Source organism: Mustela erminea, chromosome 1 (genome assembly GCF_009829155.1).
Source record: "Mustela erminea isolate mMusErm1 chromosome 1, mMusErm1.Pri, whole genome shotgun sequence".
NCBI classification, from domain to species: domain Eukaryota; kingdom Metazoa; phylum Chordata; class Mammalia; order Carnivora; family Mustelidae; genus Mustela; species Mustela erminea.
In genome coordinates this window covers 174,827,496-174,845,586 of record NC_045614.1, presented here as the reverse complement: position 1 = coordinate 174,845,586, position 18,091 = coordinate 174,827,496, and the positions used below count along the sequence as shown (strand labels likewise).

At 33.5% G+C, this 18,091-nt stretch overlaps 1 protein-coding gene across 4 annotated transcripts in view; it reads left to right on the top strand.

Annotated features, from left to right (window-relative positions):
* The window catches only part of EPHA6 (EPH receptor A6), an 881,405-nt gene extending 868,802 nt beyond the window's left edge, over positions 1-12,603 (top strand). For all 4 annotated transcript variants that reach the window (XM_032351621.1, XM_032351616.1, XM_032351619.1 and 1 more), the window contains 2 exons: positions 8,932-9,081; positions 10,451-12,603. In XM_032351621.1, the coding sequence (XP_032207512.1) occupies positions 8,932-9,081; positions 10,451-10,565 (265 nt within the window). In that variant the 3' untranslated portion in view covers positions 10,566-12,603. The remainder of the gene's footprint in view (positions 1-8,931; positions 9,082-10,450) is intronic.
* Positions 12,604-18,091: the final 5,488 nt, after the last annotated feature.

Here is an 18,091-nt window from a genome sequence, read left to right as displayed (position 1 = left end):
CCTGTCCCTGATCCCAGAGAACTGAGACTGTTTAAAGGAAAAAGATAGGGCACCTGGGTGGCTCAGTTGGTTAAACAGCTACTTTTGGCTCAGGTCATGATCCTGGAGTTCCGGGGTCAAGCCCTGCATCAGGCTCCCTGCTTGGCAGGGAGTCTGCTTCCCCCTCTGACCCTCTCTCTCTCTCTCTCATTCTCTCTCTCAAATAAATAAAATTTTAAAAAAAAAAAGGGAAGAGACATGGTATGAAGTATAACAATTTAGCTAAAGGATTTGTGGTTTGTTTTATGCTTATAAAACTGTGGCACTGTCCATCCCCCAACTCCCAAAGCCCAGTCATCTGTCTCAGTGCGCTGGATTAAAGGAACATGACAGGGAGTAGAATTTCAATCTCTCCGCCCATTTATCTCTCAAGGAGGTAAAGGAGTTTAAGGGTGTAATCCGCAGCAACTCTGATTAAACTCACCTATACTCTTATTAGACTCTGGAGTCTCCCCAGCCTCCTGGGATTCCCTCACGCTTCTGTACTGACATAACTCTCTCATCCACTAGGTCCCCATGGTTTTTATTCCACTCTAATTGCTTTTTTCTCAACAATTCACCTGAGAGGCTTTTATCCTTTCTCTTGACAGAATAGTAAGAAGGGAAGAAATTAAGGCAACAAAGGGGGAATGAGGAAAGCTGTGAAACCCGCAGCTCAATAATTTTATACTAGCATATTAGAAATTTTACAAATCTTGTATCTGCAATTTCTCTTCTCAAAAGACAGAACACCCAATAGAGAGAAAAAAAAAAAAACTGTTGGTCAGGGAAAGCTTTCATTGGAGCAGCTGTTCTGAATAATGCTGATGTTCTTGGGCCTGGCACACTCCCGTGGGAATATTCAGAGCTCTGTTCAGTTCTTCTCTCTTACTCAAGAAAGTATGTGGATGTATAAGGGAACATAGCAATATTATAAGTATCATTTTAAATCTAGTTGATTTAAAAAATAATTTGCAGAAGTACCTTGTTAATATAGGTAGTCATCCTTTCATAAATGTGAATTTCGAACTACCTTCACTTTTATTCATTCAACAATGTTGCCTTATAACCTCCTTTTTAAAGTATTTGTAACTATCATATGGTGTACAGCCCCTGGGCGAAAAGGCCGACTTTGAAGCCAAGTCTATGTGGAGAATGACATCAGGAGCAGGGCCTGGCCATGACCTTTGAAACACCGCTCACTCCCTTTCCTCTGGCCCTCATGATAAATGCTATAGCTACTCTCAGTCCTAAGTCAAGCATATCCCCATGGTTCCCAGGGTCACATCTGAGGTCCAGTGGTTTAATAGTGTAATAGATTAATGACTATATGAGTGTTCCTTCGCCCAGCCCGACCTTCCACACCCCACCCACGTTATTCTACACATTTATTCTCCAACCTCTTCAACTCTCACCCCTGATTCCTCCACACACCGAAGCACTAGATTGAAGTCAGGTGGCCAGTGCCTTTTTGACCAATGTGACCATGTAATGGGAAAATAATACTTTTCTCTAGTCTCTGCCATAGATCCCCAGCACTGACAAAAACTTTTTTACAGATTATGGGCTCTTTGGTGATATCAGCTTAAAAAGGGGCATCCAGGGAGGCAGCAGTTGACCAGAAGGACAGTCCATGGTAATCACCTGCTTCAGAAATCATGCTCTGCCCAGGCCAAGACACTTAAGAATAGTTTCTCTACCCATGGGGCCACAGTTAAGGATCTTAAAACTTTAGCTTTTAGGAACTGGAACCACCACTTTCCTTAGTACACATGAATCTACTGTTGAACTTCCAACTACTTGGGTATCAGTAATGTGTGAATCATGAGGATAGGAAAAAGTTCAAACCAGTATCATAATTAAGAACCTCTGCTTTAGTGGGTAGGAGAAGAATAAATGAAACAAGATGGGATTGGGAGGGAGACAAACCATAAGTGACTCTTAATCTCACAAAACAAACTGAGGGTTGATGGGGGGAGGGGGGTGGGGAGCAGGGGGTGGGATTATGGACATTGGGGAGGGTATGTGCTTTGGTGAGTGCTGTGAAGTGTGTAAACCTGGTGATTCACAGACCTGTACCCCTGGGGATAAAAATATATGTTTATAAAAAATAAAAAAAATAAATAAAAAAAAAAAGAACCTCTGCTTTAGAAAACCACAAGTAAATGTTTTAAGACTAAATGGTAATACCTCCTCCATCCAATTCATAAAGCACCTCTAATGCTGTCTTCTGAGGACAGGAACTTTCAACAATTGGATATGAATTTTTCCATTGATTTCAAGAAGATGTTGTTCATTGCTGTCTAGGCTACACATAATCAGCACTTGCCTGGTTGTTTCTACCAGGTCATAGATGACTTGTTCTAATTTCTATAACTAGAAGTTTTAATGGTATTTCCCATGAGAGAGAAATGAATGGCTAGCCAAAATCGGTGTTGTAATTGATTGATTATCAAAACTCTGTGGCAGGAAGACAGAATATTAAATATTAATCAGGAAATAAGAAACTTCTACCTGTTAGATAATCTAAACTTAATTCACATGAGCTCTCGGCACAAGCTAATGATAATACTGATGTTAATACCAATATTAATACTGATAAAAATTCCAATATATATCATCAATAATAACTTTTTTTGCCATTTGTTGAAAGCCTACTGTGTTTCAGTCATTGTACCTAGGTACTTTTATCTATAAAATCATTTAATCCACCCTATTATTATCCCCATCCTTCAGATTAAGAAAGAGAAACTCAAAGAGTAAAGAAAGTAATTAGTGGATCAGACATTTTAACAAGGTCCACCAACTGCAAAGTCCTTGTTATGTCCACCACAGAGTGTACAATCATGCAAAATGCCAAGGTTCTTCCCATTACGGCACTGTTTCAGAAATATGATTATAAGAAAAGTACTTTTTTTTATATTTCCACATAGATTTTCTCTGAACTAATCAGACTTCCTGGATGGGGTATATTAAAATCCCAAAAAGAATTTGCAGTGGAGCACAGCCTGTTATTTTATGTTCTACTAAGCAAATCCAGGGAGTTAGAGTATATGCCCTCGTTCATGGGAATAAGTAACAAACACTTAGTCAATATATCCCCTCAACATCCTCCTACAATGTTCAGCCACTTGAACATTACTTGGGGTTCTGGGGAGGAGTAGTAACTACAACAAAATAGAGAAATGAGGAAAATATGGCAGTGACACAGTTCCAGAATTACATCCTCTGGCATATTATAGATTGAATTTTTCCAGTGCTGGCAAATATATGCTTTCCTTCTTTTTCCTTGTTATGGCAGACATTACTAATCATCACAACACCCTTTCCCACTGAGCCCAGATGCTGCCATAGCATCCTTTTTAAGGCCATATTTTGAGAACCACTGCCAATGAATTGTAGTTAGCATGTGATAAGAATCCATTTCTGTTCCTATATTATTTTCATACAAAAATAGGCTTTCCTTGAGGTTCAGTGATCTGTCACCCTGGCTATAGGGACAATGAGTGAGGTACTCAGAATTATGGGAGACTTTTAAGCAATAATATTCCTACTCTGTGTCTATTCCTGTGTTCAAACATAGCATCTAAAATTTTAAAATTGTCATTCCTTCCTTCTTTCTGCTAGTTATCATCCTTATTATGGGAATTAAATAATCATATCAATTTAAAACACTTGAAGACTTACTGAAAATAAAAGGCTGATGAAAAATAATTCATTCTCCCTATTTAACATTGTGGAGAGTCACATGGTTTTGAACCATGAGATATTGCCCACAAGCATAAAACAGTCACAAAATATAGGCATGATTCTATGCATTTTAGATTTTATAGCATTTTGAGTAAAATTACACCTTAAAATTTTTAAAAGATTATCTCTTTTATTACTTTAAGTTATGTTCAAGATTATGTTCAAGTTTGCTATCCCACCTGACTATAGAGAGGACAAGGTTTTCTTTTTCATCTGATAAAACAAATTCTTCCTTCAAAGTTTAGGTAGATAATTTGTATATTATGTATGGATTAACTAAATAGTGTGAAGTGTAATCCCTGAGTTATGAGATCAGAAATGCATGTGAAAGTGGTGATATTGAATAAGTTGAACACTGTTGCTATTGTTCTAGATCACTTCATTCTGGGCTACCTCACTCCACCTATAGCTGCCTCTCTCTCCACTCTGAAACCCACAAAGGCAGGGATAAGCAAGCACCATTAATATGTACTTACTATTCAATTTAAGGGAACTAAGTCAAAATAGATCATTCATCATGAATCAGCCATTATGTCATGGACTAAACTTTTCTATACAGAATACTCAAGTCTAAATCACCACTTATTTAAAATTCCTATAAAACTTTCAGCATTGTGCTAAGGCCTACAGAAAATAGAAATATATGTGAAAACTGGTCCCTGCCATCAGGGAATTTTAACTTAACCTTTTAAAAAAATTCTTCCGTCTTATAGATTTTTCCCAAAGAAGTAATTTAACTGAAACAAAAAGATACATACTATAAGATTGAGTAGTCATCTGTAATAAAAGAATATTGCTAGCCCCATAGGAGCCTAACTTCAGGGAATTAAATTATTAAGTATCAAAATGTAGATCATTATATACTCATTTGATTAATATTTATGAATACTACTGAAACATTCAAATTATTAATAATTAACTGAAATAAAGGCAATGTAAAATAGAATGGACCTAATCTGTGCAGTTCCGCTAACCATGTATAACAGCTAGGGGGAAAAAGTTATCTTAGAGTCATAAAAAGAGAAAAGCCTTTAAGCATGTGATGGTTTCATATTAAAACAAGATCTTACTTTGCAATAGTATTTCTCAAAGTATAACTTTTCTTGAATAATTTTTAATAAATCTATTATTATTATATTTGCATGATAAATATAAAACATGGAAAACTTTTGGAAATAAAAACTTTCTTGCTTTTTACTGGCAGTTTCCATATCTATTGATTATCTATGTAAGAACCTTCTAAATTAAAAGACTAGTACTGGGTCACCCAGGTGGCTCTGTCAGTGAAGCATCTGACTCTTGGTTTCAACTCAGGTCATGATCTCAGGGTCCTGGGATCAAGCCCCACATGGGGCTCCGCACTCAGTGGAGAGTTTGCTGGAGATTTTTCTCTCTCTCTCTCTCTCTCTCTCTGCCCCACACCCACTGCAGGCATACTCTCTCTCTAAAATAAATAAATAAATCTTAAAAAGAATAGTACTATTATGAACTCAAAGGGCTCATTAGAGTAAAAAATTATTGGCTCTATCAGTGCTACTCATTTTTACATACTTAGATGTATTACAAGTATATATTTATTGAACCTTAAACTGTGTCATTACCTATTCTACCTATATTCCAGCCCTCTCTCTAATCTAAATTGACCATCATTTATACATTTAGAATTTCCTAACTTTACCTCTTCCTCATTTTTCTGAGGGAAGTGAGAGACCCCTGACCTTCTGTTCTACAATATGTACTTTCTTTCAACATGAGCTGCAGATTTTGCTGTAAAGATATTTCTCGGGTGGGCAGCTCCCACTAATCACCAAAGAGCAGAAATTTCTATGTGCTCAGCAAATGGCAGACTGAATTTATCATTGTACATGGTTGATAAGAAAGGGCATTTATTGTTTATTAGGTAATATTCCAGAGAATTCATGTGAGGGTGATGGTACCCAGCCCTCAAAGCCAGAAAATAGCAGCATTTTTCAACTTCGTTATAAGATAAGGTGAAAGAAGAGTTATTGCACAGTGGCTATGAACAATGAGGGGATCCTGACCTTACTAAATCACCTGCCAGTGCAGTGGTAGAAAGGCCAAAGAGTAACTAGGTTACTAAAGATGTGTGGAAAGAAAGGGAATTATGGTATTGAAACATTCTGGGAGCAAATAGTGCATGCTTTTCAACAGAGAAATAGGCCACTTAAGTCATTTGGTATACAGAATGTCCTTCCTTGACCTTTCTATACTAAGGACATAAAATTAGCAAATTACATTTCCACTCACGGATTATAAATTGTGAACGCTCGAGAGTTATTCCAGAGTTATCTCAGGAGAGGGAAGTAGAAGTCACCTGACACTGTCTGTGCATCAAGTCTGGCATGGGAATATGAAGGGAAAGTCACTTAAATACATTCTTTTAATTTTGTTCAGTCAACAAACTTCTTTGACAAGTAATTAAAAGATATGGGAGCCACCTTGTTTTAAAATAGGACATTCAGTTTCCTAGCATGTGTGGCTTTATGTTAGTAAGCAAAAGGGTACCCTGATCATGTTGATATTTAAACTTAGTAAATTATAGCAGCATTTCTTAAACTATGTTTTATAAAAACTAGTCAGATAATTTAGGAAAATAATGTAGATGCCATTGCTAATTTTCTTGTATGTTCACATTGTACATTAGAACAGTGAAGACTTGGAGAAATGCTCTAATTAAAAATCCTATTTAACTCTGTTTGCAGTGGATACCTTTATTAGTTTTTATTTTATATGAATTTTGCTTATTTTATAATACTTATTGACATCTCTAGGAAGCAACAAATATGGCAATAATAAAGTATTTATGATAGGTTTTCAATCTTTGGACATAACTAATCTTCATTAGGGTCAAATCATGAATCACTCCAATATTAATTTGGATGAATCGGCCCACAATCAAAATAGCATTGCAATTTATTGTATAAGAAAAAAGCATGTAGCTTTTATCAGCCTCCCAAATTGGAAATATAGTAACATAAATGATTACTAGTAAAAAAAAATACAAATCACTCTTAAGAATTACCGGACTCAATATGAACCACTATGTAGTAACAAGATACATGCATTTAATTTATGCAAATTTGAATTATATATTAAAAGCAAAACCCCTATTTTTTCCTCATTTTCTCTCTTCATCTTCATCCCCATCTTCAACTAGACCCCAGTTTGGGAAAAGGGAAGTCAACATAACAATCAAAGGAAAACCAAAGAATGAACTCGAGGCCTTTAGTGGGGACTTTGTCCTAAAAAATTCCAAGTGACCTCTTTCAGAGTCTTCAAGAGTTATACAATGTACAGGGCCTGATGATTTAAGGGTAATTTAAAGGATTTTTATGGGTAATTTTGATTATTAGAGGTTTTTATGTTTTACCTTATGCACTAACCTTATAGCCTAACTCCCATTCTCATATATTTTTAACAAAACAATACCAGAGTTATACAACATGCATACTCCATTCTGTCTCACAATGGAGTTCTTATTTCATGTGGTTCATATACTGTCATTCATATACTAGTGTTCATACACTATCGGTTTCTAGTTAAAGTGAAATAGTTCAAATATGAATGGTAAATATGATTATAATCAAATATTCCAAATACGAATGTTAAAACTATGGATCTAGTTAAGTCCCCATGGATTCTTTCCTTCTTTAATTTTATAAAAAATTAAAAGCAAAGTAAATGAAATTTGGATTAACCTTCTAACTTTTAATGGGAATATTTTTCATTACTTATAAAATACTGATTTGACTCAAATACCATCACAAAAAAAGGTTACTGCCCTACTATTTAATATAAACTCTAGACCTAATAACTTTTAATGATGTATATATTACCCTAGAAGACTAATAAAATGCTTATAAAAGCACTTTTTAGTGCCAGGTATTTTGTAAAACCATATAAAATACATGAAAATTTTTAACAATTTTCATGTATTTCTAGAAGCAGAATAATATAGTTTATTGCCAGAATCAGTTAAATATATAATTCTTAGTTAATTTTACTATAGTTTCTAAGGCTACTTCCATGCTTATTCTATCTTTAGCTTACATAAAACTATTCTGTGTATATATATGTATATATATACATATATAATGTATATATTTATGTATGAATACACACACATCTGCTAGCCTTTCCAAAATAATACCTTTATATTATTTTTATATTAAAAGTACAAAAATATGGGACTCCTGTTTGTAGCTCAGTTTGTTAAGTGTCCGCCTCTTGATTTTTGGCTTAGGTCATGATCTCAGGGTTGTGAGATTGAGCCCCACGTCACGCTCCGTGCTGGGTGTGGAGCCTGCTTAGGATTCTCTCTCCCCTTCTGCCCCTTCCCCACCTCCCAGCCTCTCAAAAAAGAAAAAAAAAACTACAAAAATATCCCCAACTGCAATGCCCTTTCATTAAATATTAGAAACAAAAATACAGATGTCTGTTTCACTTACATTAAGATCCATTAATGCTGGATTCCCTTTTCTTGTTAACCCAAACTTGCATTGATTTTGCTTTGTTTTATGCCATATTATATCTGTGCTTTGGGCTGTTTTACTCTAGGCTTGAATGTATGTAAATCTTATTCATGCCACTGAGCTCTGTAACAGCAGAGATTATTTTTTAATAAATAATAAATTCTTGTTGAATGTTTGAGAATAAATAAATGGAGGCTTGATCAATGAATTCACTGTGAAAAGGAGAAAGGACTGTCATATCAAATGTAAAAAAGGCAAAAGGGCAAGCATTTGGTGACAGGTTAGAAAGTATAAGAGTAAACAGCCTATGGCTACTAACTGTCCTTTGGGGATGAGGACTGGGCTATTCCTCAGGTTTGAAAACACAATTTTATTCAAGACGACAAAGTAAATAGCAGTTCACAAGATGTGGGTTTTCTCAAGCTATATCTAGTATAAAACCCAGTTAGTAGCAAAAAAGCAGAAAAAGACAAAGTGATAAGTGAAACTGAGCAGATAAAAGTGGCTGATTTGAATATAATGGAAAATTAGAGATTATTTTTTAATGGAGTATGAAAACATTAGAGGCAAGGATATTGTAAAAGGAAAAAAAGGGACTTGGATATTTTTTGCTGTCTCTGACTTTTAAATGGTCACCATGGGTTTTGTTTGTTTGTTTCTTTTCTTGTAGAATGCCAGAATCCCCTGGTGAAGTTCCGGAATATCCTTTGTTTGTCACAGTTGGTGAATGGCTGGATTCTATAAAGATGGGGCAATATAAAAATAACTTCATGGCAGCAGGGTTTACGACTTTTGACCTAATTTCAAGAATGAGCATTGAGTAAGTGGTCCTAGGTTTATTATTATGCTTAGCAGTCCACTCAAGTTGTTACAAATTCAAATACCGATCAAAACACCATGATTCAACTACATTTCCTAATGCTAGTATGGCATTTCCACATCTTTCCTCACCATTTCTGATTATCATTCTAGTGGTAATTGGACATTACACTTTTAACTATTTTCCTTTGGAAGAATATGTTTAATTCAAATAGCTATTTTAAAAATTTGTAAATGCTTTCTGAAATGTATATTACTCTCATTCACATCCTAGACTACATCAGCACAGTTTACCTAAGCAAATTACTTATGACTCACATATACTAATCTTGCATAATCAATTCCTATTACCTTCATCAAATGGAGTAATTGCAGTAGTACATTATCATCATGTAATTTCAGAGCTCCTTATCTATATTATACAAGTTGGACATTTTTCCATTGTCTCAAAAATTATTCCTTGCCTGGGTGCTGTAAAATGTTCTTATTCCTTGGCTGGGTGCAGTAAAACATGTGCTTAAAAGGTAGATACTAAAACTAGTTGGTTGAATCATATGAGATTGCCATTAGTTTGAAAAGTAATGGCAACTTTATATAGTTCAACTTAATATAAGAATATTTTTTTCAGATTATTTAATGAGCATAGGGCTCAGATACAGTCCACATTGTATCTTCTACCCTATATATTATTTTGCTAACACTGTTGAAAATTTTTATCATTATCTAAATTCTACAATTTAACTGTTGAAAATTTTTATCATTATAATTTAGATAATGATAAAAATTTTCAACAGTTAAATTGTAGAATTTAGATAATGATAAAAATTTTCAACAGTGTTAACTGGGGCACCTGGGTGCTCAGTTGGTTAAGCGTCCAGCTCTTGATTTCGGCTCACATCATGATCTCAGGGTCATAAGATCGAGCCCCTAGGTAGGCTCCGCACTCAGCAGGGTGTCTGCCTGACATTCTCTTCCTCTCCCTCTGCCCCTCCTCTCTCCCTCTCTGTCTCTCTAAAATAAATACATAAATCTTTTAAAAATTGTATTCCCTTTAGGTCTATGAAATGTCTGAACATTACGTTGGTACCTGAATGTGAAATTTTCCTTTGTATCCTTAAATTTGAGGTAGACTTGATACATTATCTGGCACCAGGGAGAAGAAAAATGTAACTGTTCACCTGTATCTCTGCTTAAACTCTCATTTTACCAGCTATACAATTTTTGTTAAATTCATAAGCAAATCTGACATGGAACACACTTACCATATGTAAATCTTCATTTCCTATCTCCTTGTACTTATCAGATCTAAATATTCATATTCTCTCTCCTCCACTCCCACCCCCATCTCTACATCTTTTTCTCTCTCACAGTGATATTAGAAGAATTGGAGTCCTACTCATTGGACACCAGAGACGGATAGTCAGCAGTATACAGACCTTACGTTTACAAATGATGCATATACAGGAGAAAGGATTTCATGTATGAAAGTACTACAAGCACTTGTGTTTTGTGCCTCAGCATTTCTAAAATGAAAGATACCCTCTCTACTACCCTCTCTTCTGATTCTCCAAACATCACTTCATAAACTGCAGTCTCCTGTTCAGACTACGGGCACGCACCTTTTGTTTATGCTTCCAACCTGGATGTTAAAATTATGCCTCATAGCTCCTCTCTGAATAATCTGCAAATAAAACCCTGGCCCACCTCAGATTATCACTACACAATGGTAAATTACTCAGCATGGATGTGTAACTTTGTACAACAGTATTTGGAAAGTGTTCACGAACTTAACCCAAAGGAATTTGCCCAGGTGTGGCTTCCTTAATGATGTATTTAGAGTTTGATGGTAGATGAAAAAGAAATAGTTGACATTTCTTTCATGTTTTGTGATCAAGTAGCTTCCAAACTGACATGAATATTTTAGATAATTATATTCAACTCTATGGATCATATTGTTAATTTGTTTTATTTGTATGTGTATTTATTTGTATTATATTTATTTAACTATTGATGCCTGATGTTGTTAGAATTATTTGCAGAAATAACCAGTGATGTCATTTGGTGAATTCTTGTCAGGTGTAACTGCACTAAGGAGGAGGTTATCAGGGAGGGAGAGGGAGAAACATACTGTGCTTTTCAATCTTCTAAGGCTGGGTTTGCTTATTTTTTTTAATTGACTTTATAGTGTCCTACATATTTAGTAGTAAGTGGTAGTTTAGAGGCTTTTCCCTTCTAAGTTTTGCTAACTATAGTATATTTCTCTCCAACCTTATGAAGATCACCCCAAAAAGGGTAAGAGTGAGACCAGTTTTTGAAAGGATTTCATAGAGTGAAGCATGAAATAAAACCATGTCTATTCCCGTGGTTCACCTTCACAAGTTTGCAAAAGCAGTTATCAAAGCACTGAGAAAATTAGTTAGTTTCAGTATAATTGCTTTGAATAAAAGATCTAAGATTATCACCTTAGACTTAATGTAAAAAGAGTAATTAATTTAGTTTAAACACAATTTTATGATAGCTATATGGTGGCCCCCCAAAATAAACATATCTAGCTTGAATGTCTGCTATTGGTGCATTTTGCAAGTTTAAGAACTTTTGTATTTTGTTCCTAAAGTATAAGTTACATGAATATGCTGAGCTGTTTTCCAAACCTTTCAAGAGACAAGTATGCCACTGCATGTTCCAAAGAGGATATGAAAAGACCTAACACATGAGCATATATAAATTGTGTGTCAACCTGGACCCATAACACAATAACATAAAAATGTGAACACAGCTAGGGTATGTTGTCATAATTGTCTCAGAGGCTGCAAAAAAAAGGCAAATGTATTTTTCAGGGAACTAAGCTGAGTCATTTTATCAAAACAGTGTTGCTTTATGAGTAAGTTCAATTGTAAAATCAGCTGTTGACTGTGAAAATACAGAATGGCTCCTGTGGTGAGTTTGGAAGAGTAGGCAAGATGTGTTGAGAGAAAGCAATTTTAAAAATAGCAGGCTGTCTAAAGATGCTTACTTAATAAATCGGTTTTTCTTTAATTTAAGATGTAAAGGTGCCCAACCCACTTCTCCAGTTCCCACCTAAATCACATATTTTGGTAATAGCAGCTGTCTTGCTATTAAAGGAGACGCACTTTCTTTTATTCTTTTAGGTTTGTTGATTGTCCCATTAGACTAGAGCCTTCCACATACATTCTTTTGCTGATTTATCTCCTGACTTTTGTCTACCACAGCTTAATTTTTTCTCATTAAAAAAAAAAAAGTGTATAGAGCTAGAAGGAAGAGTCTTTAAAGTATTCCTTAAAGTATACTAAAAAAGAAAAAAAGTGAGAAATGCATCACTTTTTAAGTAAGTGTGTCCGAAATAGCTAGCAACATTTTCTAGCCACCATGTGCATGGTCATGCATCACTCATACACTATCGGCAGTTTGCTTGATACATTTACACAGATCTGGTTACATGTAGAGGAAATATAAAATTTCCACATTTACCTATCTTCAAATATATATTAAATAAGAACAAATATAAAACAGATTAAATTTATTAATCATATATATTTATTTTTATAATACAACAAAAAAGTATTTAGAAAAATAAGGAATAGAATAATTATGGTCTTCCATAGGACTCTGTCAGCAACATCTGTATACTTTGTTGAAATAAATTCTATAAAGTATTTAAACTTCTATGAGATGGGCATTCACTACTTGCAAGATTAAAGTTCACAGTTAAGAATTTTTTTCTTAAAAAATACAGAGATCTTTTTCTATATCTGATTAATTTACATTTCTTTTTTTCTTCCCTAATACCTTTCTACAGTATTATAAAACTCCCTTTCCCCTTCATCCCTTACCCCAAATGCTCTTTAAAATTTCTTTATAATTACATTTATATTTTTCAGAACTGTAAACATGATAATCCTACGTGTAATTTTGAACCTCCTCATGGTCAGAGATGTTGTGTGCACACGTGGTTGAAATATTTGTGTACGATTAAGCAGAAACATTAAAAAAAACAAAGGTATCTATTTCTAAATTGCCTACTATTCATAGACCCCTGATCCCAAGGATATTATAAGATCCAGGAATACTAACAGTTAAATTGCCAAATTTATTTGGAAATTTTATGTGAAATATTTTGAGACTTACTAGTGCACATATTTAGTAATTAACACTGTTTAAAATGCTTAAGCATAGACCTTAATTCTAGGAAGAAAATTAGTAACTTACATAAATCACAGCCTTCAGTAATGATTTTTGATAACTTCAATATGCATATACATTCATGTACCTACTTTATTTTAAATTTTCTAATCTATACTACTGAGGAGCTTTTTGAATTTTGTAAATCAAACAGTTGAAGAAACCATTTTCATTTTATTTCCTGAGTGGTCATTTTACAGTCTATAATCAACTCATTATTCCATAGTATAAGGCATATTTGGGAAAAATATGTAAAAACAATGCACAATCAAGAAGATAGATTAGGTATGTAAATCATTAAAAAAGCAATCAGAAATTGCAAAGCTCTTGGATTAACAAGAATAAAAAAATTACAGCACTTTTGCACTGAGTTATTTTATAGCTGTTGATAAAAAGTTATGCATGCTATAATAAAAAAAAAATTTATACCTGAATACTCTGCATTACTCTTTAAAATCTATCCATCTATCACCTGAATAAAACAGCCTTCTAACTACAGTTCTAAGACCTATCTTAGTCCTCAAAGGGAAAAAAAATCCAAATTCAATTCTTGAAAAGCAAAGTCTTTACAAAAATTCTTCTGAAGAGGTGGTGAAGAATTAACCTTAACCATACTGCTTAAAAAATCAGTTTTTTATATCTTTTCCCTACTGAATTTCTACTTTATAAATCATTCAGTTAACTCTCTTATTCCAAAATTTTCACCAACATTAGGTTTATTTTTTCTGTTCCTTCATTAAATTTTCTAAAACTTCCTTCCTCACCCTCTCTGTTTTTCTCTCTTTATTCCTCCATCCCACCTCGTTTCCCTTCTCAGCTTCTATCATTCTACCCTGATCCCTACTGACAAAAGAGCATAGAAAATCTAAAAAAAAAAAATCTTACCACTCTCCTTTAGAAGAGGCTGAAGATGGAGGGAAGAAGGGAATGTTGCAGAACTCATACATTAGTATTTTGGGCCCCACCACATAAATGGGAGCATTGGCACTCACAGAGAAGGAATGAACTCTTTCTTTTTATTAACTGGGAATTAAGTGCTTTGGAAAGTAATTTCAAAATGGATAATGAAGATCCTTTTCTATAGCTTTAGGTAAGGAAGTTTATTATTAATTCTAAAAAATTTGTATTTTAAGAATCAAAAACCACTATCAGTTCACAGTTGGTGTACATGTACATATAACAGAGACTAGAAGGAAATATATCACATCTTTTAATATCATCAGCTTAGCTTTTCCAAGCTTTAAGATTCCATTTAGTAGAAAAGACTCATATCACTTCATGTTCAATCCAAAAATATTTTGATGCTTTTTATATGAAGACTCCAAAAGGTAGAGGAATACACTGAGTCAAACTGATATTAGTCTCTCATTTGGACACCGGCCACTGAATCACTTAACTTTTGGTTTTTATGATTAACACTTCAGCAACTTTCAACCTTTATAATGGTCAGTAAAGACAGTATAAACTTTATTTAGTTCAATTTAACAAATACCTGTGAAGTGTCTCCTACACACATAAGATTTTTATGGCAAAGGTGAGTTCGGCTATACGGTCCTTATCTTCAAAATAACTCTTAAGCTTAAAACTTAGAGATTGGAGCCTGTTATGTTTCCTGTGATTGCCAAGTCACTAAGGGCCAGCTCTTTCCATAGAATAAAAATACATTAAATAAATTAATAAAGTCTTGTCCAGTGTGACCTGGGTTTGCAATCTTTATGGGAAGAAATTTATTTTGCACCTCAAATTCTCATAGAACACCCCCCACTTCCTCCAGCAGAGAGGAGCATACTTGGAGAATTCTCTTAAGACATTCTCTCCTTAGGAGTCAGATTTTTCTTGTCCAGGGGCAAACTTTTCAGTTTGTGCATAGATTCACTACCTCAAATTTGCCTCCAGTTAGGAAATATTAGCCTTTTTTCAAAACAACTCTGGAAGCATTTCTTGCCCAGGTCAATTCACTGGTGTTAGTAAACATAATAATAATTATGAACCTGCAATAGTTGCATAAAATTCTTTCAAACATGATACATATAACAAGAGAAAGAGATGATTACTCATGTCTAAATCTAACATATTACTAGATGAAATAAAGGAAAGGAAAAATCTTAAGTTGCAGAGGCATAAATAAGCCCACTTCCTCTTATTGTTTCCTTAAAAAACAAAATATTAGTCAGGTATTTCAAAGATTTCACAGGATAAAAATGAATCTTGTATGTTATATGGGATGTGACACTTCCAGGATAAAAAGGTCAACAGATCCGAAGATACAGGTCATCAAAATATAACTCTAATCCTCTTTCTTCTAATAATTAGCTTTGAATTTCAAGTTCATGATGGATTTATATAAATGTATAAAAAAAGGATGTTTACATCTTAATTGAAAAATTTAGGGTGCACCTGGGTGGCTCAGTAAGTCAAGTGTCCGACTCTTGATCTCAGCTCAAGTCGTGATCTCAGGGTTGTGAGTTCAAATCCCATGTTGGGCTCCATGTTAGGCATGGAGCCTACTTAAAAAAAAAAAAAATCTTGGGTTCTTTGCTTTGAATTCAAAACAAAAATTGGTTGGTTGGCATTTGCTTTTTTAGGATTTTAGAATAGATTTTAAAGTCTACCTTTGAATCAATGTTGATTCAAAATTACTGAATTTTAAAAATGAAACAAAAATAATAGGAAGAAAAATTTTCATTTACTAAGGGTAGCAAAGCACTACCAAATGAATATAAAGTTCATCTTTCAAAAAAATCTGGAAAATACAAAGTTTTATGTATCTCTTAGTGATACCAAATCACTTCCATTATATTATATTTTTGCACTTTCCCACTGAAAGAAGTTTCTTTCAAAACAAAGAAAGGTTCTCACTTGAGTTTCCATGCCTTGCTGGTTAACTTCAGCACCAGATCTCTATATCATTAAGAGAAATTTTGATTTGTTTCATTGAAGAGGAAAAATCTCAAGGAAGAATTTCACTCTCCTTAGACATACCTAATTCATCTTGAAGAATAACAAAGGCATTACAGGAAAACTACATGACAGATGAGTATGAAAGATAGTTCTTAAATGTGATATAAAGAAGTGGTTCCTACTTTCGATTAGAATATGAAGTACAGATTAACAACACAATTTCCTGGAGTTGTAAATTAGAAAGGTATCAAACTCAGTGAAAAATCTTCTCTCAAGTAAAGCTCTTTGCTTACCTATATTTTTCCATTATTTTTAACCTCTGGATATCTATTTTGTTATAAGAAACTCACTTTTGGTTAAGATAAGTTATCCACTCAAATAATAAATCAGGCAACTGAGATATGACTTTAGAGTATTCTACAAAATAACAAAAGAAGAACAACCTACTTCAGGATTCCTATTTAGTTAGCCCAGTCTCTAGCTCATTAGCCCTCAATGAAGGGAAAACTGTCTTTATTCCAAAATGATATATTATCATAAAGAAAAATTCAAGGTACAAGAGCCTTCATTTTTCATATATCCAAAATTTATAGTTAGACATTATTAACTTTGAAGATAAATGTCCTTGTTTTCATACTTAAATATGAGCTTACATGCAAGCAATATCAATGTAAACATTTCTATGAGTTTTGCCACATTTATAGATCATCATCCTCAGAACAGTCTTCATTTGCCTGTGTTCTAGAAAAATCAAGTATCATTTAACTTTTTGAAAAATGATAGATGGAGTGAATAGTACTAAATCATAAAGATGAGTAAACAATGCACTTACAAGATTTTTACCTAATTTAAAATGTCCTCTTCTATTGCCTTTATAATAAATTAAATCTCTCTTCTACATTTAGTAATTTGTAGAATAAAATGTATGCATTAGCTAGAAATTGCTTTTGTTAAATTTTTATTTAAACACATCTTCACTCAGAAGCTAGAATATAATTCATTCTATTAGCTCATTTCTCATGCAAAGTAGTAACTTTTGCTCTCTTTAGAATTATTTACCCAGTAATATCATCATTTAAGTTGTAATAAAATTTTTCTTTGACTGTACATGCTTTACTTACTGCCACATATTTTTTTTTTTTTTTTACTGCCACATATTTTTATCTAAGAAATAAATCTGCTTAAAATTGTGGTCTTTAGAAGCTCTATGACAAAATCAATGGCTACTCATTTGCTAACATTTATAACTGAATGAGCTATTTTTTCTTGTCCATGTGATTTATGTGAGTATTGTTAAATCTAACTTATTTGAATATTCATTGGTATTTTATCTAAAGCTATTATTTCAATATCTTTAAAACTATCTTTAAAATAGTACTGAATTTCATAGACAATTATGACAATAAACAATGATTGGGGATTTTTAAAATTCCTGCACTGCTTGAAAAATAAGGCTTAATGTGCATAAATGTTTATCATTGAAGCTCTTAATTTGCTTTAATGTGATGTTCCCACATCATACACGTTCAAAGAAAATTATATTAATATATCTATACTATGCAAAAACCTCATCATCGTACAAATATAGAGTTTTCATATAATTTGGGGTGTTTTTTTAGGCCTCTAAGAGAAAAAAAATGTGAAATAGGAGCATTTTTAAATATTTTTTGGTAAGGCATAATATTTGGCAGTCCTAACAAATATGAATGAGTAACATTTGACTTTAAACATTACTATATGTGCTTTATTTCTGATACATTATTAATCACTTTCTTAATCACATCCCATCTTAGATTGTTTCTTTGAAAATCTGAAAAACTACAGGATAAAAATATCTATGGACATTTTTCATAAACCATACTTGGGTTTAATTTTATATTCAGTACAAATTTTGACAGCTTAATTTTTAT